Here is a 24,204-nt window from a genome sequence, read left to right on the forward strand (position 1 = left end):
TGCTCACCGTGAAGTCTAGAATAGACACTTTCCAAAGTAGTTAGAGCAGATTAAAAGCCTTTTTACCAGCTAGAAGTAAAAGAATTTCCAGCTTCCGTCAGTAGCAGCCAATTTCAGTGTGTAGACTTAGTTCGGTGTCCTATTCACTGTGTATATAACTTAACGGGACGACATTTTGTACACATTGCGAGGTGTCCAAATGAATCTGGAAGTAGTTTGTCATGACGATGTACTAGCCTTGTCGACGTTTACATATCCCGTTGCCTCCGCCGTCAGCAGACTGTTCAGCGACGATGACGAAAATGTCGGTCGGGAAAGGGGAAGGGAGTTAACCCGGCTGGCCCGTGTGTGTACCGTTCATCTTCTTATCCTCATTGCCTCGCTATTCTTCAAGATTTCCAGATGTTCGAATGTGGAGAAATACCAGTGCCTTTTTTTAAAGGGATGGACATAAGAAGGTTGGAATAGAAAAGGCTGTGTGATGAGTTCTCGTCGTGCCATACAAAGCCTTAGTAACGAACCTGACTCTGGAAAGCGACGCCATAGTAACGCATTCACAGGTGTCCGTATACTGACGCCACTCCTTCTCATTGTTGTCTATCGTAGCGTTTTATTTATTATTTTTACATGTTTTCCAGCTTTGACTTTTCTTGTTTTTTTTTTTTTTTTTTTTTTTTTTTTTAATAACCATTTTATTCCATGTCTTCATCGTTGTAGCGCCATTAACTAAACCACTCCCGTCCAGCAACACTGTGTACCTTAATGTGTGTGACTGTATCCTCAAGGCACTGATAATAATATCCTGGGCGTTTATGGTCTCATGTAATATATCACGGAATAATAATAATAATAATAAAAAAAACATTATGATATCCAGTGTGCTTTCCTGTCATTATATGGTTAGAGGTGATGCCAAATTTGTAATGAATTAAATTCAGTTTGTATTTATTCGATCCATTTATCATGTGTTGCTATTTCCACGCCAAAGTTCAAATATGAGCGTGTTAACGTAATTTAAAGCGCTAGAAAATGCAATTCCAGGAGAAATGAAATTATTTAAATACGTTTTGTATGATCTAGGGCTGTCAAAATGATCGCATTAACGGGCGTTAATTATTTTTTTTAATTAATCACATTGAAATATTTGACGCATTTAACGCACATGCCCCGCTCAAACAGATTAAAATGACAGCAAAGTGTCATTTCCACTTGTTACTTGTGTTTTTTGTTTTTTTTCCCGCCCTCTGCTGACGCTTGGGTGCGACTGATTTTATGCATTATGTTTCAGCACCATAATTATTATTGACATCAACAATGGCGAGCTACTAGTTTATTTTTTGATTGAAAATTTTACAAACTTTAAAGGGGTTTTAATATAAAATTTCTATAATTTGTACTAACATTTATCTTTTAAGAACTACAAGTCTTTGTATCCATGGATTGCTTTAACAGAATGTTAATAATGTTAATGCCATCTTGTTGATTTGTTATCATAAACAAATACAGTACTTATGTACAGTATGTTGAATGTATATATCCGTCTTGTGTCTTATCTTTCCATTCCAACAATAATTTACAGAAAAATATGGCATATTCTAAAGATGGTTTAAATTGCGATTAATTACGATTAATTAATTTTTAAGCTGTGATTAACTCGATTAAAAATTTTAATCATTTGACAGCCCTAGTATGATCATGATGTGAATTCATAGGCAACTTACCGTATTTTGATGTTTGACACTAAATGCAACCCCTCTCTCTCTAAGCAGAGTTTCTACATTTCTCACAGTTTGATTAGCGTTCACTGTAGAAAACAAAAAAAGGAGGACACTTCTCTCTAAGCAGCTTCCTACTCGAGTTTAGCAGGTTAGCAAGTTCACACGGCTTAATGTTATGCTAACTCTGATGCAGGTTGGACTTTCAGTAGCAAAATTTGTGGTGTGTTCCCCACCTCCGCAACATTGGCGTCTTTTTAAATCACTAACAATGGCTGCTGCTGGCCGAAAAAAAACTTCTAATATCCCTACTCTTCGAAGGGGGTGAAGGAGGCGGCATGTTTTTTGACATGTATTTCTGTTGGGGTTGTGTGAGCGCGTGTGTCGGGTGTAGGTCAAGTCATCAGCCAATGAAATGTGCATTTGAAGGGGGGGGAAAATGGACCGGCACATTCAGCAAGTGAAATGGGGTAAATGTAAGTTTGAAATAGTTGACTATCTAAATGACTTATATAACTGAACCCATTATATCATGCATATAAGGTTGCCTAAAATTTGGTAGGGACAATTTGAGCATCCTGAAAAATTGCTAGTGTTATGTCCCTACCGTCCTTATGCAAACCTACGCCCTTGCTAAAATGCCATTCACAATGCATTATTATGACAACAACAAGCAGCACTTTTTTTTAACTTGTCATACAATATGTACATCAATCTGCACTGCAAATTTATAACGTCTTAATCAGATTATTTTTCTTGAATCTGGTCAAATAATTTTCTCCATCTTGTTTTGAGTGCTAAAGACTAGTTCATAGATGAATGCGCCAGATTATTCAACTTGAAGTACAGATTACTATTTGTTCATATCAAGCCCATACATCTAAAAAGAGGTCATTTTTCACCTAAATCTAGAAAATTTGCTTTCAGATTATGTTTTGAACAATATCTATTCTTAAATTCTTGAGAAATTTTACTTTCAGACAAGTATTTTTATTATTTCAAGAAATGTGAGTAAATTTTACTTGAAGCACTGGTGGATAATTTCACTTATTTCTAGTAAATTTACCATGAACTTCATAATGTATTGACGGGAGATGGGGCTGATAAATAGGGGGCCTGCGTTGTTGGCGAGGCAATCAAAGCTGACCGTGTAGAATCACAAAGAGCTTTTTTCGTTGAAAATTCTTGTGAATAAATGCTAGTCTGTTAGTGAATGTAGCGAGTGGCCGCCTGACGTAAACAGAGCTTTTCCAGTGAAAATTCTTGTGAATAAATGCTTAAATCCCAGAATTCGTTATAGCTATGGACGTGAAACAGTCTCGATTCTTGGTTAAAAGCAAAAAAAAAAACGTGCAGTTAGCATTTATTTTACGTAAATATGTCGAAGTACAATGCTAGTCTGTTAGTGAATGTAATTAGCAGCCGCCTTGTATAAACAGAGCTTTTCCGGTGAAAATTCTTGTGAATGAATGCTTAAATCCCGGAATTCTTTATTGATATGGAAGTAAAACAGTCTCGATTCTTGGTTAAAAGCAAAAAACCGTGCAGTTAGCATTTATTTTACGTAAATATGTGAGAGTACAATGCAAGTCTGTTAGTGAACATAGCTAGTGGCCGTCTTACGTAAACAGAGCTGTTCCATTGAAAATTCTTGTGAATAAATGCTTAAATCCCAGAATTCTTAATAGATATGGATGTAAAACAGTCTCAATTCTGGGTTAAAAGCAAAAAAAAAAAAAAAAAAAACTCGCAGTTAGCATTTAAGTGAATATGTCAAACTACAATGCTAGCCTATTAGTAAATGTAGCTAGCGTGAATAAATGCTTAAATCCCCAAATTCTTTATAGATATAGACGTAAAACAGTCTCGATTTTTGGTTAAAAGCACACACAAAAAACTGTGCAATTCGCATTTATTTTACGTAAATATGTTAAAACTACAATGCTAGTCTGTTAGTAAATGGAGCCTTATGTAAACAGCTTTTCCGGTGAAAATTCTTGTGAATAAATGCTTAAATCCCCGAATTCTTCATAGATATGGACGTCAAACAGTCTCAATTCTTGGTTAAAAGCAATAAAACGTGCAGTTAGCATTTATTAATACAAAATAATATTGTGAAAAGCTCCTCTTGATGTGGGTGGCCCACTACTTGAAGGTGAGGCGCAGGGCATGACCGATCTGACCCATCAATACCATTATGAAGTCTCTGGATTTACACTAAAAACAAGGGAATTTAACAACTTTCAATTAGGATGATGTGTTTTTGCAGTGTGTCAACCATTTCAGTGACATGTCGTTTTACACGTTTGGCCACTAGATGTCGTCAGACACAAATCAAGTCATTCACCGAGAGCTGATGAAGGTAAGACATGGAAATGTTGGCTAAAATAATAATCAGTGAACATAAGCTATTTATTTTCTTGAAACCACCTTTCGCTGTTTTTTAAATGCAGCATCTGATTCATTTAAAATGATTTAAAACTAGATTTTGCATGTTTGTTTCTGCACAAGCGAGCAAAATTTCACTGTGATATTGCTTCGGATACCTTTTAAATGATTTAAAACTAGATTTTGCATTTTCCAATAAAAGTGTTGATTCTGTGTTGCGCTGTTGCAAGAAGACATCAGGCAGATGTCTTGCATTTTGGGATACTGGGAGGAGAGGGAAGACTGTAAGATTAGGGTTGCCATGGAGACAGTGAAAGGGAAGGATAAGGGGAAACACCTCATGTAGCGTTATGTAACCACAACACAGACGCCATTCCCCTATGGCATTGTTGCGGCGACAAAGCAGTCGCTCTGGTTTTCATTTTTAATCCGATATATGAAGATCGTGCTAAATTACTCACCTATAGGTATGGGTGCTGTTTAATTAGTTAGAGGAGTTACTCATCTCAGTCAGCGACTGCTGGTGTTAAAACCGTGTGCAAGGTGAGCATCCAATGGGTTAATTAGGTAATGTGCAGTGCAGCATGGCTGGCGAGGTTGCGCTGGCTCAGCATGGTGTTTATATCCCGGACCCACCCCATCTCTGTGCATGAAAAGAACTGCTGCAGTGAGCCTCTCTCATTCACCGCTGGATTAGTCCAGCACGTCCAGTTGTCTATTTTTTTGCAGGCATCTACCTCAAATGACACGGAGGGTTGTCTATCTTTCTAGGAGGAGGTGCTGCTATTTTTAGAGAGGAATTGCCCAAGTCTGGTCCTCGAGAGTCCCTATACGGCTTGTTTTCCATGTCTCCCTCCTTTAACACACCTGAATCAAATGATGATGGATAGGGGCTCGAGAGGACCGGACTTGGGCACTCCTGACTTGTGGAATTGAAGGAAAACTAACAACAAATGTTCACTTCAATGTAACAGTAGCTCCAAGTGTAGACGGGATGGGGTTCAACACTCGCATGAGCCGAGAAAAAAAAAGTTTCAACAACAGAAAATTTAGGAATTAAAGAGCATACGACATGAGATAAAAAGTCTTGAATAGCATTATTATTTGAATTAGAATCATATTTTGAGACGATTCGACTATATACAAGAATGTAGCAAAGCGCAGATGACGAGAAAGTAGTCTTTTATAGAGATGTCCCGATCGATCGGGATGCCGATCACGTCATTTTCAAAGTATCGGAATCGGCAAAAAAAATATCGGCCATGCCTTTTTTTAATATATATATTTTAAAATTAAATCGTTTTCTAATTGTATTTAACGTTACACATAATATGTTACACTCATCCAGTCTTTAGTTTAGGCTTAATTAGGTAAGGTAAGGTAATAAGGTAATTATTTTTTTAAGAAATGTATCACATTAAAATATTTAACGCAATTAATGCAAGCACTGCACGACCCACTCACGCATTGTCGCGCTCAATCTGTATTGGCGCCGTTTTACCTATATAGAGAGATAAGAGGCAGCGTAAAATGAGCAGAGTGAATTTTGGCAGCCTTTGGAGCCTTTTTTTAATTGGCTAAAGCCTTACAATCCCTCTCCCTATGATTAGAAATATAATGGAAAGCAATGTGGGGAAGCAAGGTAGCAATTGATCTTTTTCTTAATACCTTATGTTATTTCCCAACGCAGAAGATATATCAACTGGTAGCACTAGGCACAGTCATGGTTGCACTTCCCATCATGCATTTGGGCATGGCTACAGTATCATTTACTGAAAGCTCAACAAATACACTAGATGGCAATATTTAGTCACAATATACAAAGTCACAAGTCTTTCTATCCATGGATCCCTCTCACAGAAAGAATGTTAATAATGTAAATTCCATCTTGAAGATTTATTGTCATAATAAACAAATACAGTACTTATGTACTGCATGTTGAATGTATATAATCGTCCGAGTTTTATTCATTTTTTTCTTAATGCATTGCCAGAATGTATATGATTGGGAAAAATTATCGGGAATGATTGGAATTGAATCGGGAGCAAAAAAAAAGCAATTGGATCGGGAAATATCGGGATCGGCAGATACTCAAACTAAAACGATTGGGATCGGATCGGGAGCAAAAAAACATGATCGGAACAACTCTAATCTCGAGTTGAGAAAGAGGGCGCTGTGACGTGTACGGTAGAAGGTGTCCTCTTCACTATACAGCCGTACTGTTGTATGAGAAGAACTAAGGATTCAGCTGATTTTGCGGATTAATACATTTATTTTTTCGCATCACACCAGCCAAACGGCTGCAGGAAAATCTTGCTGTATGAGGGAGAGGCGTGTGCGCCTTTTTTGGAGTTTCAAAAGGTTCCCATTCACCATGGACATTGGCCAAAACAAGCCCTACTACTGTGGGACATTCGGACTTACGAGGAAGTGAGTAAACATCTTGTTTTGTATTATGTCAAATACTGGGATCATTTTAATACGGAGGTGGCTTGCGTTTTGTGGCTGACATGCTCCTTGTCGCACATCCCCAAAATATATATACAGTGGGGAGAACAAGTATTTGATACACTGCCAATGGGTTTTCCCATTGGCAGTGTATCAAATACTTGTTCTCCCCACTGTATATTTAAAAAAGGCATGTCCGATATTTTTTTGCCGATTCCGATACTTTGAAAATGACGTGATCGGGACATCTCTACTCGAGACTTGTTGCCGGAAGTCACTCGTTTTCATGGCGCGGGATTCAAAAAACTAAATAATCATAGTAGGGCTGTCAAAATTATTGCGTTAACAGGCGTTAATTATTTTTTTTAATTAATCACGTTAAAATATTTGACGCAATTAACGCAGATGCCCCGCTCAGAGAGATTTAAATGACAGTACAGTGAAACGCTGTAAGTTGTTGTGTTTTATGGAGTTTTGTCGCCTTCTGCTGGCGCTTGGGTGCGACTGATTTTGTAGGCTTCAGCACCCATGAGCATTGTGTAAGTAATTATTGACATCAACAATGGCAGGCTACTAGTTTATTTTTTGATTGAAAATTTTACAAATTTTATTAAAACGAAAACATTAAGAGGGGTTTTAATATAAAATTTCTATAACTTGTACTAACATTTTTCTTTTCAGAACTACAAGTCTTCCTATCCATGGATCGCTTTAATAGAATGTTAATAATGTTAATGCCATCTTGATTTATTGTTATAATAAACAAATACAGTCCTTATGTACCGTATGTTGAATGTATATATCCATCTTTTGTCTTATCTTTCCATTCCAACAATAATTTACAGAAAAATGTGGCATATCTTATAGATGATTTGAATTGCGATTAATTACGATTAATTAATTTTTAAGCTGTAATTAACTTGATTAAAAATTTTAATCGTTTGACAGCCCTAAAATATAGCGATCGCTTCCACACATATCCAAGCGGTCCATACCATTCAGGAGCATAAAATACCGCGTGTATTTTGAAATAAACATGCTTTTTCGTGTCACATGCACTTGAGTGGTGGCATAAGGCTCTAGCACACTTTGGTGTCTCCAGGTTTTTCTTGCCGTTTTCTTTCTCCTCATTTTTCATCAATTGGCACAATCCCTTAAATTGTCTGAGTGTTAAGCTTTCGCTGCCGATTGATGGTCGAGACAACAGAGTAGGAGGTGGCGGCACGTTGGGTGAATGGCTGCTAAGCAATCTAAGGACGGCAGGCGATGACTCAGACATTTCTGAGGCACTGTCTCCTCTGGTTGCCAGCCCGCCCGTCTAGTGTGGCCGACAATCTGCTGACTCTTTGCCGCCTTATCAGATGTTTGCCATCGCTTTGGTTACGCCGGCAGAAATTAAGGCCGCATTTGGTGTAAGCTGTTGGAAAATGTCAGTGTCTATTTCAGTCTACCAGGACATTTGAACACGTCTTCTCCACTTTACTAATGGATGTCTAAAAACAACAATGCTCACCTTCTGCGTAGGCTGGCAGGATGCTGCTCAAGTGCTCGGCTTCCTTTGAATATTAATGCTTTGAAAGATTCAGTTCACTATATCCTTGGCACAAAGATGTCGACTTGAAAAAAGGAGATTAGTACGGTACAGGTGAGGAAAAGCTGAACACATTTTTCAACATTATGTAAATGCTATTAATAGCGTCGCTGCTTCAAGTGGACAAAATGACATGTCACGCAGCGGATACATAATTAGCTCAAGCATGCTTCAGAGTAAATAAGCATGATAAATAGACTCGAGTGTGTTGACGTACTGAAATTCACACACTCACTCATCTCGAAAGCAAAAAATTGATAGGGTACATGTCGGTCGTTTACAGATAAACACGCGTGATCTAAGTTATTGTGATGACTCGGTGTGGATGAAGTCAGACGGAGCAAAGACCTTGGGAGGATCACGTTTCATTTCAGCGAAAAGTTGCCAGATGTGGCAATAACAGATTTTTTTAAAAATAATAATAAGTACTAGTGCTCAAGGCCGGCCCAGCCTATACACAGACGATACAGCTGCTTAGGGCCCCTGACCACTAGGGGGCCCCCAATCTGGTAACCTCATTTTATACGTTGTTAATAGAGCATCGTGAATAATGTGGCGCGTATTGCCGTTTATCCATGCAAATGTCCATTTTCTTGTCATTACATGTCATTTGGGGTGAGAGCTTTGAAGTACGCAATGCAACAAAATATGACTAATATACAAAATATGGACGTATGGAATGGATTGCATGTATGGGTTTCACAGTACACTGTGACGAAATTGTTGGCCAAAAATATGGGCCCCTTGGCATTATTTTGCTTAGGGCCCCCAAATGGCCTGGGCCGGCCCTGCTAGTGCTGCAACGATTAATCAATTAACTCGAGGATTCGATTAGAAAAAAAGATTCAAATTAAATTTTACTGCTTCGAGTATTCGTTTAATTAAAGTGGCGTTGTAATGGTTTATTTTGAAAGTGTTTGCATTTAGTTTTATTGATTTGGGTGGATACACTGCGCTCTGGGCTGCCTCATTTCACATTGGTGAATCCAGCTGCTCCCTGTCAAGACCAACATAAGCAAAGGGGGTTTTTTTGCGCTGTTTTTTTTTTTTTTTTGTGAATTCGTAATTTAGTTTATAAGTGTTTTTAACCGTTGTTTGCGGGAATATGTGTCTGAACCATTTATTAAGAGCATTGTTAAAAAAAAAAAAAAGTTAGCATTTTATAGCATTTAAGCTAGCTGACTTTTGCTGTGAAAGTTAACCAATTGTCCTTTTTTGTACATAGAGCCTCATTTATTTATTTTTTTTTAACCGTTTGAGGCTCAACTCAGGTATTTTAATTTTTCATGTTCCTTATCCGATTACTTGATTATTCGAACTAACTAGTTCATCGATTAATCGACTACTAAAATAATCGATAGCTGCAGCACTAATAAGTACTATAACCTTGTTTTTTGATAAGGAACATTTAGCGAGTCAGTATTCAGCAGATACGCTGCTGGCCAAAAGTATTGGCACCCCTGCAATTCTGTCAGATAATGCTAAATTTCCCCCGGAAAATGATTGCAATTACAAATGCTTTGGTTGTAATATCTTCATTTATTTTGCTTGCGATGAAAAAACACAAAACAGAATGGGAAAAGAATTGAAATCATTATCATTTTACACAAAACTCCAAAAATGGGCTGGACAAAAGTTTTGGCACCCTTTGAAAAATCTTCTCTAATTTGTGTAGTTAACAGCACCTGTTACTTACCTGTGGCACATAACAGGTGTTGGCAATCACTAAATCACACTTGCAGCTAGTTAAAATGGATTAAAGTTGATTCAAGCTCTGTCCTGTGTCCTTGTGTGTACCACTTTGAGCATGGAGAAAAGAAAGAAGACCAAAGAACTGTCTGAGGACTTTAGAATCAAAATTGTGAGTAAGCACGGGCAATCTCAAGGCTACAAGTCCCTCTCCAAGACCTGAATGTTCCTGTTTCAACTGTGCGCAGTGTCCTAAATAAGTGTAAAGCCCACGGCACTCTGGCTAACCTCCATAGATGTGGACGGAAGGGAAAAATTGACCAGAGATATCAACGAAAGATTGTGCTGATGGTGGATAAAGAACCTCAATTAACATCCAACCAAGTTCAAGCTTTCCTGCAATCCGACGGTACAACAGTGTCAACCCGTACTATCTGTCGGCGTTTGAATGAAAAGGGACTCTATAGTAGTATACCCAGGAAGACCCCACTTCTGACCCCGAGACATAAAAAAGCCAGGTTGTAGTTTGCCAAAACTTACCTGAGAAAGCCAAAAAAGCTTTTGGAAGAATGTTCTCTGTCATATGAGACAAAAGTAGAGCTTTTTCGGAAAAGGCATCAACATAGAGTTTACAAGAAAGAAAAATGAGGCCTTCAAAGAAAAGAACACGGTCCCCACAGTCAAACAGCGGAGGTTCCCTGATGTTTTGGGGTTGCTTTGCTTCCTCTGGCACTGGACTGCTTGACCGTGTGCATGGCATTATGAAGTCTGAAGACTACCAACAAATTTTGCAGCATAATTTAGGGCCCAGTGTGAGAAAGCTGGGTCTCCCTCAGAGGTCACGGCCCAGCAGGAAAATGACCCAAAACACACTTGAAAAAGCACTAGAAAATGGTTTTAAGAGAAAGCACTCGAGACTTCTAAAGTTGCCAGCAATGAGTCCAGACCTGAATCCCATAGAACACCTGTGGAGAGATCTAAATATGGCACCTTTCAAATCTCAGAGACCTGGAGCAGTTGGCCAAAGAAGAATGGTCTAAAATTCCAGCAGAGCATTGTAAGAAACTCAATGATGGATACCGGAATGGGTTGTTCACAGTTATTTTGTCTGAAGGTTGTGCTACCAAGTATTAGGCTGAGGCAGGGCCGGCCCAGGCCGTTTAGGGGCCCTAAGCAAAATAATGCAAAGGGGCCCATATTTTTGGCCCACCATTTCGTCACAGTGTACTGTGAAACCCATACATGCAATCCAACCCATACGTCCATATTTTGTATATTAATCAGATTTTGTTGCACTGCATACTTCAAACCTCTCAACCCCAAATGATTGCCATTACTTACAGTAGATAGCGCCAAATCTTTTTCTAAAAGAGGAAAGAAAGAAGTTAAAGAAGAACTTTTTTTTTAAGCTTGTAATCAAGTATCAAAACTCACAAAAGAGTAGTAAACAAAATAGAATATAAATTAAACAACTGCCAGATTGGGGGCCCCCTAGTGGTCAGGGGCCCTAAGCAGCTGCATAGTCTGCGTATAGGCTGAGCCAGCCCTGGGGTGAGTGTTCCAATACTTTTGACCGGCCCAGTTTTGTGTACAATGATAATGATTTTAAAATTTCATTCTGTGTTTTTTTTTTTATTGCAAGCAAAATACTGTAACCGAAGATATTACAACCAAAGCATTTGTAACTGCAATCATTTTCTGGGAAAAATTGAGCATTATCTGACAGACTTTTGGCCAGCAGTGTGGGTTGGAAATAGGATGAGAGTTCACCCAAGGCCCGACCTACTGCATTCCTGCCTTTGCCGCTGACAATGACCCCTGAACCAGCCGATCCTGCACTTTTCATTGAACCCGATGATTAGAAGCCACTTGTCAGCCCGTCTTTTTTGGAGGCCCCTCGGTGAGATGGCCACTCACCCTCAAATCAATGGAAAAGTCAGACACAGGTACATCATTGTTGTACTGTAATTGCGATTGGAGAGTCGAGGTTTCATCCATCGAGGTTTTTAACAGATGTCCAATCCATTTTGAATTGGCAGCAATCATTCGTCGACAGCCCCTCTCAGTTCAAATGGATTGGACGTCAGTTGCCGTCAATGGCTGCCATTGAATTGAACACCTGTCTAAATTTTACTCTTACTTCAAATGAAACCATCCATTTTCCAAAAGAATACCGTACTAATAAATATTTTTAAACATTCAAACAACAACAATTAAACAAAAAAAAAAATTAAAAAAAAAAAAAAAAAATGACTTCCGTAATTTTCGCACTATAAGGCGCATCTGATTATAAGCCGCCACCCACCAAATGTGACAGGAAAATGGCATTTGTTCACAGATAAGCCACACTGGACTATAAGCCGCAGCTGTCCTCACTGTATTATGGGATATTTACACCAAAAAATAATAACCGGTAACACTTCATTAGATAGCGGCATCATACGACGGTCAGAAGACCAAATGAACCACCATGAAACTTTGAACCAATTGTTTGCAAAGCTTCATTGCTTCAAGAAGCTTCATTTGGCCATCACTGCTCCCTTGATTGAGACAGTCAATCTTTTATGCCACCTGCTGTCAACACTGTTGTTGTCCAACATGCCTCCTAGCATGCATTGCAGCGCAACAGATGTAAATAACAATCAAAATAATGTTCTGTACTAATTATTTTTCAATTACTGTTCCTGTTGTTTAATTAATTGCTAGTTAAGGTATTTGATGACATTTTTTTTTACAGTGGCACCATATGACTGTCATTTGACAATTAGACATAATTATGACATGACACTGTCATGAGCATTAACAAATGCTTATAACAGTTATCATTTCGTTTTATTCGGCAAATTATCTCACTTTGAATGGATTTAAAAGATCCAAGCTGGACATAAATGGAGTTGGTAACATAATTTGCTGGATGACACTTAATGACATCTGTCATAAGCATTCAGTAATGCCCATGATAGTCTCATGTCATAACTATGACGGTGTTATGACAGTCTTATGACGCCGCTGTCAAATAAAGTGCTACAAAATACCATAACAAGCAATTAATGAAACTGGAACAGTAAATGCATAAATAATTGGAACAGAACATGAATTTTGTACATCTGTAGTGCTGCAGTGCATGCTAGGAGGCATGTATTGCCAATTAACCCCAAATAAATCAACAAATAAGCCGCAGGATTCAAAATGAACGAAAAAAGTAGCGGCTTATAGTCCGGAAATTACGGTACTGTTACTCCTCTGCACATACAGTGCCCTCCATAATTATTGGCACCCCTGAAAAAGATGTGTTTTTTAGCTTCTCATTTTTTTTTAATTCAAATAATATGGGACCTTAATGGAAAAAAGAGAAAAATCCAACCTTCAATACAAGTGCATTCATTCAGTGGGGGAAAAAATCCCACATAAAGAAAAAATTATTTGACATCAAATAATGTGTGTCACAATTATTAGCACCCCTGGTGTTAATACCTTGTACAACCCCCTTTTGCCCACAAAACAAGGTCTGGGGACTGAGATGGCCATGGAAGGAGCTTGATTTTGTGTCTGGTGAACCATTTCTGGCCATATGTTTCGGGTCATTGTCTTGCTGAAAGACCCAGTGACGACCCATCTTCAGCTTTCGGGCAGAGGCCAACAGATTTTGATTTAAAATGTCCTGGTATTTCAAAGCATTTATGATGCCATGCACCCTAACAAGGTTCCCAGGGCCTTTGGCAGCGAAACAGCCCCACAGCATCACTGACCCACCCCCATACTTCACAGTGGGTATGAGGTGCTTTTAAGCCTGCGCATCTTTCGTGGCACGCCAGACCCATTTAGAGAGTTTGTTGCCAAAAAGCTCAATCTTGGTGTCATTTGACCAAAGCACACGGTCCCAGTTGAAGCCTGGGACCGTGTGTATTTTTGTGCATGCTGAAAAGTAGTGATGGCCAAATGAAGCCTCATGAAGCAATGAAGCTTTGTAGGCAATTGGTTTGCACATGTAGCAAAGCTTCATGGTGCTTCATTTACTCTATGGCGCCATCAAGTGGTCTAGAAGCCCAAGAGGTCAACATTGTTAAGAATTCAATGGTTATTTGATAAAGACAAAGATATGAATGTGCTTATGTTAGTAATTTAGTATGTGAACAAAATACAACAAGTGCTAAGGGTAATTTGTTGTTCATTTTTATTGAGAAATAATAGCTTTCCCGCAGTGGCTGGCTTTAAACGGTTTCCCTTTTTTGGACAATATTTCACCAGCTTTAGAAAATATTCTTTCACAAGGCACAGATGAAGCTGGGGTGCAGATAAATGTGAGTGCCAGTTTATATAAATTTGGGTAGGTATTCTTTTGTGCCTCCTAGTACACTAATGGATTGTTCATTCTGTTGATGTTTGGTTCAGATAGGTACACACACATTCACATTTATATTAATGTAGTTCTTCTCCCTTACCTTATTGAAAGCAATCAAATCAAAATGTTCCCATACAGGGGAGGATCGCTTTTTTTGCGCAGGTTCCATCGCAAGCAAAGGACAAGGCTCGAAAAAAGATTGCACTGTTGCGCACAGATGTAACAACTACAGGAGCCCGAAATGCACAAAATGTGAGATAACAGGCGATCGGCATTGCGTTTTGCAACCTATTTATACCGTAGTCTGTAGCCTTCTGTGTTTGCAATGCGCGCCAAACGTCAGATCACTTCTGATGCGTTTATAAGATTCAGCCGGCCGGCGAGGCTTCTCACGTCATCATTTCTAGGTTTTGCCAAAATGACGCGCGCCTCGCTACAAGCTTCATGGAAACGCCCCTCCCATTACTCGACACAAGCTTCGGAACCTCGGCCCATTTCGTCCCATCACTACTTGGAGTGTTTGTTGCAAAAAAGCTCAATCTTGGTCTCCTCTGACCAAAGCACACGGTCCCAGGCTTCAACTGGGACCATGTGGGACCAAACACTAAGTGGGTCTGGCGTGCCACGAAAGATGCGCATGCTGAAAAGCACCTCATACCCACTGTGAAGTATGGGGGTGGGTCAGTGATGCTGTGGGTATGTTTCGCTTCCAAAGGCCCTGGGAACCTTGTTAGGGTGCATGGCATCATGAGTGCTTTTAAATACCAGTACATTTGAAATCAAAATCTGTTGCCCTCTGCCCGAAAGCTGAAGATGGGTCGTCACTGGGTCTTTCAGCAAAACAATGACCCTAAACATATGGCCAAATCTACACAGAAATGGTTCACCAGACACAAAATCAAGCTCCTCCCATGGCCTTGCCTGGTATACCAGACTCACCGCTGTTCCAGCGATTGAGTCTGGCGACCGTCTGGCGGATCAAATTCCGAGGGCGCAGCAAGCCACAGCAAACAGACAGCGGAGTGGACCAATCAGCGACGGGCAGACGTGACATTGTTAAAGCGACAAGTAATTCGCGTGAGCGGAGAACGGAGAAGTTTATTCAACATGGCTAGCGCGAGCCATGTTGATTGGTGTCAATGACTTGTTTTGATGTGTTTTTGGTAATTTAAAACGTTTTTACCGCGGATTGGAACATATTCTCGGCTCTCCCGTTCGCCATCTGTGTTGTTGTTGAGACGACTTCCGGCGCGCAAGAGTGACGTTACTCGTTAAGAACACGTCACGCAAATAAACGAATCTGATTGGACGATTGATTTTGTACCTTGCTCGAGAGGCCGTTAATGGGCTGGGTCCCAGACTATTTCTCACAGTGTTTGAAAAATGTGCCAGGCAACCCATGGCCATCTCAGCCCCCAGACCTTGTTTTGTTGGCAAAAGAGGGTTGTACAAAGTATTAACAGCAGGGGTGCTAATAATTGTGACACACATTATTTGATGTCAAATAATTTTTTCTTTATGTGGGATTTTTTTCCCCACTGAATGAATGCACTTGTATTGAAGGTTGGATTTTTCTCTTTTTTTCCATTAAGGTCCCATATTATTTGAATTTAAAAAATATATATTAGAAGCTAAAAAACACATCTTTTTCAGGGGTGCCAATAATTATGGAGGGCACTGTAATTCTTTGTGTGGTATGTTCTTAGATTCATAAAGTTAGAATGGCTCAGAAATAGGCCACACGCCAATGGCTGCACAGAGGCCATGAATAAGACATGGAGGTGAATACAAAAACGACTTCAAAGCGCGGCCGTCGATTAAATTCTGCTCTCGGGGAGAATCCGAGACGGACGTCGCAAAGTTCCAAACTCATTCATTTCCGATGCTAACTTTTGAAATCTTTTTTTTTTGTTTTTTTTTTGTAAAGTATATTCTAAATCCCCGTCAGCAAAGATTAATGTCAATGATTTTTAACGGCCGGTCGGGGTACAGTGACACCAGTGAACAGGATTACAGAGCAGCTTGACAGCACAAAGCTGAGGCTTTTTCATTTCACTGGGGGGCTATTTTTAAGCACTGTCAAATCAACCCTGGAGAGACAAGAGTGGGCGTTTGTTTATTCATTTATTAATTTTTAGTTTCCGGCTGGGATGACAGCGGCCGATTAACCTTGAAAAAAAAGCTCTTTTTTTTTCATCACTCATTTGGATTGCTTTCACCCCCATCCACTCTATTTTGAGGAATCAGTGCCTGTTATGTACCAATAATCTCATTTCATCCAGAGGAGGATGATTAATTCATCACACATGTGATGTTTGCAACCGTATTATAGCCTCAAGGCATCCATTTTGTGATTTCCGATCAGGGGTGGGCAAAAGTATGGCTTTTGGCGGCCAAATCTGCTGGCCAAAAATACTGGCACCTCTGCAATTCTATCAGATAATGCTCAATTTTTCCCAGAAAATGATTGCACTAACAAATGCTTTGGTAGTAATATCTTCATTTATTTTCCTTGCAAAGAAAAAACACCAAACAGAATGAAATTTTTTTTAAATTGTTATCATTTTACACAAAACTCTGGACAAAAGTATTGGCACCCTCAGCTTAATACTTCTATGGCAGGGTTCACTGAATCCGGACCTCGGTGCCACTTTTCCTGTCGTGTTTTCCATGTCTCTCTCCCGTAACACACCTGAATCAAAGGATTATGTCATCAGCAACCTCTCCAAAAGCCTGATAATGATCCGGAATATTTTGATTCAGGTGAGTTGGAGGAGAGACATGGAAAACACGAAAGGAAAAGTGGCAGTGAGGTCCGGATTTATTGAACCCTGTTCTATGGGATTCAGGTCTAGATCATAGCTGGGCACAAATCTCCAGGGCTTTCTCTCAAACCTTTTCCTAGAGCTTTTTGAAGTGTGTTTTGGGTTATTGTCCTGCTGGAAGACCCAGCTTTCTTACACTGGGCCCTAAATTATGCTGCAAAATTTGTTGGTAGTCTTCAGACTTCATAATGCCATGCACACGGTCAAGCAGTCCAGTGCCAGAGGCAGCTAAGCAACCCCAAAATATCAGGAAATCCTCCACCATGTTTAACTGTGGGGACCGTGTTCTTTTGTTTCCTGTAAAAGCTATGTTGATGCCTTTTCCCAAAAAGATCTACTTTTGTCTCATTTGACCACGGAAAATTCTTCCAAAATGTTTTTGGCTTTCTCAGGTAAGTTTTGGCAAACTCCGGCCAGGCTTTTTTATGTCTCTGGGTCAGAAGTGTGGTCTTCCTGGGTATCCTACCATAGAGCCCCTTTTCATTCATACGCCGACGGTTAGTACAAATTGACACTGTTGTACCCTCGGACTGCAGGACAGCTGGAACTTGTTTAGATGTTAGTCAAGGTTCTTTATCCACCATCCACAAAATCTTTTTTTTTTTTTGTCCACATCTAGGGAGGTTAGCCACAGTGCCGTGGGCTTTACACTTATTGATGACACTGTACACGGTAGACGCAAGTACATTCAGCCTTTGGAGATGGACTTGTAGCCTTGAGATTGCCCGGGCTTCCTCACAATTTTTGCTTCTCAAGTCCTCAGACAGTTCTTTGGTCTTCTTTCTTTTCTCCATGCTAAACGTGGTGGACACAAGGACACAGGGCAGAGTGTAAATCAACTTTAATCCATTTTAACTGGCTGCAAGTTTGATTTATTTTAGGGCTGTCAAAGTTATCGCGTTAACGGGCGGTAATTAATTTTCTAAATTAATCACGTTAAAATTTTTGACGTAATTAACGCACATGCCCCGCTCAGATTAAAATGACAGCAGTGTAATGTCCGCTTGTTACTTGTTACTTGTTTTTTGTTGTTTGGCGCCCTCTGCTGGCGCTTGGGTCCAAATGATTTTATGGGTTTGGGGAGTGAGAATGGTGTAATGACATCAACAATGGCGAGCTACTAGTTTATTTTTTGATTGAAATTTTTACTAATTTTAATAAAAACATTCAGAGGGGTTTTAAAATAACATTTCTATAACTTGTACTAACATTTATCTTTTAAGAACTACAAGTTTTTCTATCCATGGATCTCTTTAAGAGAATATTAATAATGTTAATGCCATCTTGTTGATTTGTTATAATAAACAAATACAGTACTTATGTACTGTTGAATGTATATATCCGTCTTGTGTCTTATCTTTTCATTCCAACAATAATTTACAGAAAAATATGGCATATTTTATAGATGGTTTGAATTGCGATTAATTACGATTAATTAATTTTTAAGCTGTAATTGACTCGATTAAAATTTTTAATCGTTTGACAGCCCTAATTTATTTATTGACACCAACTGTTATGTGCCACAGGTAAGTAACATGTGCTGTTAACTACACAAATTAGAGAAGATTTTTCAAAGGGTGCCAATACTTTTGTCCGGACGATTTTTGGAGTTTTGCGTAAAATGATAAAGATTTAATTTTTTTTCTATTCTCTTTTGTGTGTTTTCATTGCAAGCAAAATAAATGAAGACATTACTACCAAAACATGTTTAATTGCAATCATTTTCTGGGAGAATTGAGCATTATCTGACAGAATTGCAGGGGTGCCGATACTTATGGCTTGCACTTTAAGGCCCATTCTCTTCTTTGATGCTGTAATATTTGCAGGAGTTGTTCTCTGCACATAGGCAAATCATTTGTGTCAAGACAAATATGTTAGTTTCACGAAAAGGTTTTTTTTAGTTGTCATTTGTAATAAAATGTGGCCCACTACAGCTCCTGAGAGGTCCTGAATGAGACAAATTGATAGACAAAAGATGCATCAATTGTTATGTAAGGCAGCCTGGCGGAGAGGAGAGCTGCACGCTTTGGAAAAGCGCACTTGGTGGTCATCCGTGTGTACCATTCTGCGCAGAGAAGCAATAATTATTCATCATTTTTTACTTCATACGTTGTTCCAGAGTGTTTTCTATTCTAGGCATTATCCAAAAATCAATAGTTCCAGAACTGTATTCACGACTTTGGCTTTAAAAAAAAAAAAATTGTGACTTCAATTTGAATTGCCATTAGCGAAGTTGAAAATCCTCCTTACCCTTCGTATATGGGTCCAATTTAGGAGATTCTTTAACTACAAACTATTCTCTCTCGAGTCCAATTGCCTCTAACCACCTTTTCATTCCCTCTTCTTCTGACTGTAACTTTCGGATATGGCACGATAAGGGTATCAAATCATTTGCTGACATGTTTGAAGATGGACACTTTGTATTATTTACTCAACTGACTGAGAAATATAATCTGCCCAGAACTCACTTTTTTCATTATTTGCAAGTCAGGCGTTATGTGCGCTCGCATGTGCCCAATTTCCCCTCAGTACCCAGTCCTAATCGAATCGACCGGTTTCTGTCCTTTGATCAGCTTTCTGAAGGTGCACTGTCAAAACTGCATTACTACATTTCATTATCATTGGGGTTCAGCGATATATAAGGCAAGGGCATCTTGGGAAAAAGATTTGGGGTATCTCCCTGATAATCTGTGGGAATCTATATTATCTTCAATATATAAATCATCAATCTGTGCTAGGCACTGCCTTCTTCAGTTCAAGGTGGTGCACAGGGCTCACATGTCCAAAGCTAAACTGTCCAGGTTTTACCCGAACATAACGTCCACCTGTGATAAATGCAAATTCGGGGACGCTACATTGATACATATGTATTTGCTGTTGCCCAAACTGCAGAAATTTTGGTTTGATATTTTCCAAACTCTGTCCACAGTACTAAATAAGAATATTAACATCAATCCTACCCTTGCTTTGTTTGGTATTTTTCGTGAAGATAATGATCACTTGTCATCTACAGAACAACGTATGGTCACTTTTGCTCTGCTCTTGGCTAGTCGCACAATTTTGCTACATTGGAAGGGGGCTGCCCTGCCCACGCTTGTCCAGTGGCGTCGGGACTTAATGGCTTGCCTCAAACTAGAAATGTTGCGCTTCTCTTTGACCAGGTCAAGGAGAAGGTTCCATACGACGTGGGATCCTTTTCTGAGGTACTTACACAATACTCAAACAAAGCCATGAGATATGCTCAGATGTTCGGAGGGAACCCTATAATCACTCTCTTCCTATTTTTTCGTAACAGCTTTTATTCTGTGATGCACTGCTTTTATCTCATCATGAGTATGTATTTGTTAGCCTTAATACTATAGTTATTCAGGACATTTGGGGTTGTGGGTGGGGAGGGTTTATCTTGTGTTATCTTGTTTGTAAATTTCTGTATATATACATGGAAAAATTGAATAAAAATATTTGAAAAAGAAAATCTTCCTTAAAACAAGAGCCTATTTAGTTCATTTATAAGATGCCGTTGATGGCGATCGACTTCAATGGCAATGAAACATGATCGTTTACTGCTATCCATCATTGTTATCACTAAAACGTGCTGAATATCCAAACCTAGCTGCCGAGCAAGTGGCAACACTTGCCATCCTCCTCTTGATTCAATTTCACACGATTAGCACTATCGATTAGCGCGACTTTAGCGCCGACCTTCAAGCTTTCTCCTTTCGAATACATCCGATATCGGGCCCGTCGTCTTGTGATGCAACATCCTCACAGCTGGCGGCTCAGCTGGTAACCCTTGGATACCGGCGGCCCAGCCCTCCCCTTCCTCAGCTTCCCAAATCTTATTCCCTGCTTGTTATGCAACAGGGGGTTACGCCATGTGCTACTGGCTAGTTAAGTATTTATCAAGCCTCTTGTGTAAGCGGACAGGCGGCGGCTGCCAGTTGACCCGTCGCCGGCTCTCTTCGGAGCTCGATCAGTTCGTGCGTGTTCCCCTAGGACGCTGCCTTCATTTTCACCACTTGTCCCTTCACTTCATGTACTTTACGTGCTCCGCGTGAGTGAAACTCGGGTGCATCTATTTTCCTCCGAATGCTCCCATCTAATGAGACATCACAACTCCTAATTGATGCTGGAGAAAAGTGACAACTCCTCAATCACACCCAGGATACCGTGAAGGTTTTTTTTATCACTGTGGTAAATGCAACTGCAATCGTTTTAAAATGACTACACACCCTATTAAAGCACCCTAAATAAACAGCTTATTCAGTATTTGGGTATGTAAGCCATTTATTAGCTGGTGCAAATTCTTGTTTATGACAAGTGTGTCAGGTAAAGATGTCCCGATCGATCGGGTCCGATCACGTCATTTTCAAAGTATCGGAATCGGCAAAAAAATATCGGACATGCCTTTTTTTAATATATATATATTTTAAATTAAATCGTTTTCTGATTGTATTTAACGTTACAGACAAAATGTCTTACATTCATCCAGAGTCTTTAGTTTTGGCTTAAAGTAGGGCTATCAAATTTGTCACGTGAACGGCGGTAATTAATTTTTAAAAAATTATTCACATTAAAATATTTAATGCAATTAACGCATGCGCTGCACGACCCACTCACGCATTGTCGCGTACAATCTGTAATGGCGCCGTTTTACCTATATATAGAGCTAACGGGCAGCGTAAAATGAGTAGAGAGAATTTTGGCAGTCTTTGGAGCCTCTTTTTGATTGGCTAAAGCCTTAAAATCCCTCTCTCCACAATTAGAAATATCGTGGGGAGCAATGTGGGGAAGAAGGAGTGGTTGATCTTTTCCTTAACACCCAATGTTACTTCCCAACACAGTGAAGATATATCAATTGGTGCCACTACGCACGGTCATGGTTGCACTTCCCATCATGCATTTGGGCAGAACAGTTAAATGGCTGCAGTATCATTTACTGAAAGCTCAACAAATACACTAGATGGCAATGTTTAGTCACAATATACAAAGTCACATTTATCCTGTAAGAATTACAAGTCTTTCTATCCGTGGATCCCTTTCACAGAAAGAATGTCAATAATGTAAATGCCATCTTGAGGATTTATTGTCATAATAAACAAATACAGTACTTATGTACTGTATGTTGAATGTATACATTCGTCCGAGTTTTATTCATTTTTTTCTTAATGCATTGCCAAAATGTATATGATCGGGAAAAATTATCGGGAATGACTGGAATTGAATCAGGAGCAAAAAAAAAAAAAGCAATCGGATCGGGAAATATCGGGATCGGCAGATACTCAAACTAAAACGATCGGGATCGGATCGGGAGCAAAAAAAAAACATGATCGGAACAACCCTATTTACAACTTTTTATATATATATATATATATATATATATATATATATAGGAAAGTCAATTGCATGCAATGACACTTTTCGACCAACAGGGGTGGCCTGCCCCCCTTAAAATCCGCTTATGGTGCCAAGTATTTTATCGTAAAACGGTACACTTCCAAGGTGGGATATAATATTTGTCCTTGCATGGCATGGCTCTACTAACGGTAGCAAATGAATTCCACATTTACAATTGATGGTTGTGTTAAACATCCATTAGGGAGTAAAGACCGGAGGCACTGACGTGGCAATTTGCAAGTTGATTGTCACAGGGTGTGTGGCTCTGTCACCCTGCCAGATGTTCTTCCCAAGGCTGACTGACACGTCTTGTAATGGAAGCTGTGATGAATACTGGCAAAAGCATTTTACCATCTCTTCTATCCACATGCGACGTCGCTAGCAGCTTTAACTTCAATTGCCCTTGGATTCCCTATAACACTGAACGCCTCCAGTTTTCTGGTGCGACATTTATTCCTGACTATGAGTCAGCAAAATATTTGTGGATATCCGTAAAGATTGTCACACGTGGGTAGGCATCTATGAGTGGACAGTATGACTCAACATTGGAATGACACATTCAGCTTTAAGGTGAATTCATGGCCTTCGTGTGCAAATATGCAATCCCTACACATCTCGTGTGCTGGACCATGTGAACTTCATCACCTTATTATAAAATACAATTAAAGTATTTTATATAGACACTCGATTAGAATTAGTTTGTTTTTTGAGTGTGTCCCCCACTGATTGTTGATTGTACAGTAATGCATTCCCATAACAGTAAACTTGAAGTTTCATCAAATCAATTAAGTCTGGGTACAACTGTAATTTGCACTCAAAGTTAATGTATTTATATTCATCAAGCAGCATCAAGCAATTGGCTGTACAAAAAAAAAAAAAAAAAGTGTATATATATATATATATATATATATATATATATATATATATATATATAGTGGAAAACACTCAGGTGACTTGAAGTTCTGCTCTGAGACCCCCAATTTGGACAAATTTCAAAATTGTCCTATATGCATGTGTGATAAATCATTGGAAAGCTTAAAATCTCAATTTTCTAGGGGAGGAGAAAATTTGAACAGGAGGGCATTTCAAAAAAAAAAATTAAACAGCACAACCATAACTGGAGGTGAGAGCATGCAAGAGCATAATTAAAGACGCCATGATTTTAACGAGATATTATCGCACACTTACCTCTTTTCGATCCAAAAACGCCATGTAGCACGTATCACCGAGAGTCAAGACACAGCTGTGAATGGCCACAGACGGATTTTTTTCGGATTTTATGGGTGAAAAATGGTAATATAACAAGGGTCGCGATGCAGAAATCGTAGACATCAAGGAGTGGTCGAGATTTTCATTTTCATATATTTGCCCCTTTAAAAGTTTTTTTTTCTTATTTGTTTGGATCGATTATTTATCATCTATAATATTGGAGAAAATGCAACATTAACGAAAAAAATACAATTAAGCGATAGTTATGAAGTATGTATCCGTGACTCGTTTACAGACGCTATTTTTTTCATTGTGAGGTAAATTGTTTACAAAGTTTAAAATATGCGAGTGAATAATTTTTTAAAAGTCGTTTATTTTTTCAAACTAAATATTAAACATCAATTAATGATTCTAAGCTAAAAATGACTGACATTTCAAATAATAAATACGATTACTTACCTTCTTTTTATGGCTAGGTTGAAACAAAAGCGGTTGCGCGACGTCTGTAAACGGAGGTTTCCAGGGTAAAACGGACAAATTAATAATAGTTTGGGGGCTTAATGCGCCATGAATCTGCTATGGCAGCATATAGACATAGTG

General features: G+C 39.2%; 1 protein-coding gene across 9 annotated transcripts in view; it reads left to right on the forward strand.

Moving 5' to 3' along the window:
- osbpl8 (oxysterol binding protein-like 8) overlaps positions 1-20,239 on the forward strand; it is a 78,511-nt gene extending 58,272 nt beyond the window's left edge. For 3 of the 9 annotated variants that reach the window (XM_057854924.1, XM_057854930.1, XM_057854929.1), the window contains 2 exons: positions 4,033-4,077; positions 20,012-20,237. In XM_057854924.1, coding sequence (XP_057710907.1) covers positions 4,033-4,077; positions 20,012-20,116 — 150 coding nt within the window. In that variant the 3' untranslated portion in view covers positions 20,117-20,237. Of the gene's footprint in view, positions 1-3,984; positions 6,631-11,572; positions 13,146-20,011 lie in introns of those variants that run through there. The other 6 variants (XM_057854933.1, XM_057854932.1, XM_057854926.1 and 3 more) reach the window with 5 other exon arrangements.
- Positions 20,240-24,204: the final 3,965 nt, after the last annotated feature.

Source organism: Corythoichthys intestinalis, chromosome 13 (assembly GCF_030265065.1).
Source record: "Corythoichthys intestinalis isolate RoL2023-P3 chromosome 13, ASM3026506v1, whole genome shotgun sequence".
Taxonomy (NCBI): Eukaryota; Metazoa; Chordata; class Actinopteri; order Syngnathiformes; family Syngnathidae; genus Corythoichthys; species Corythoichthys intestinalis.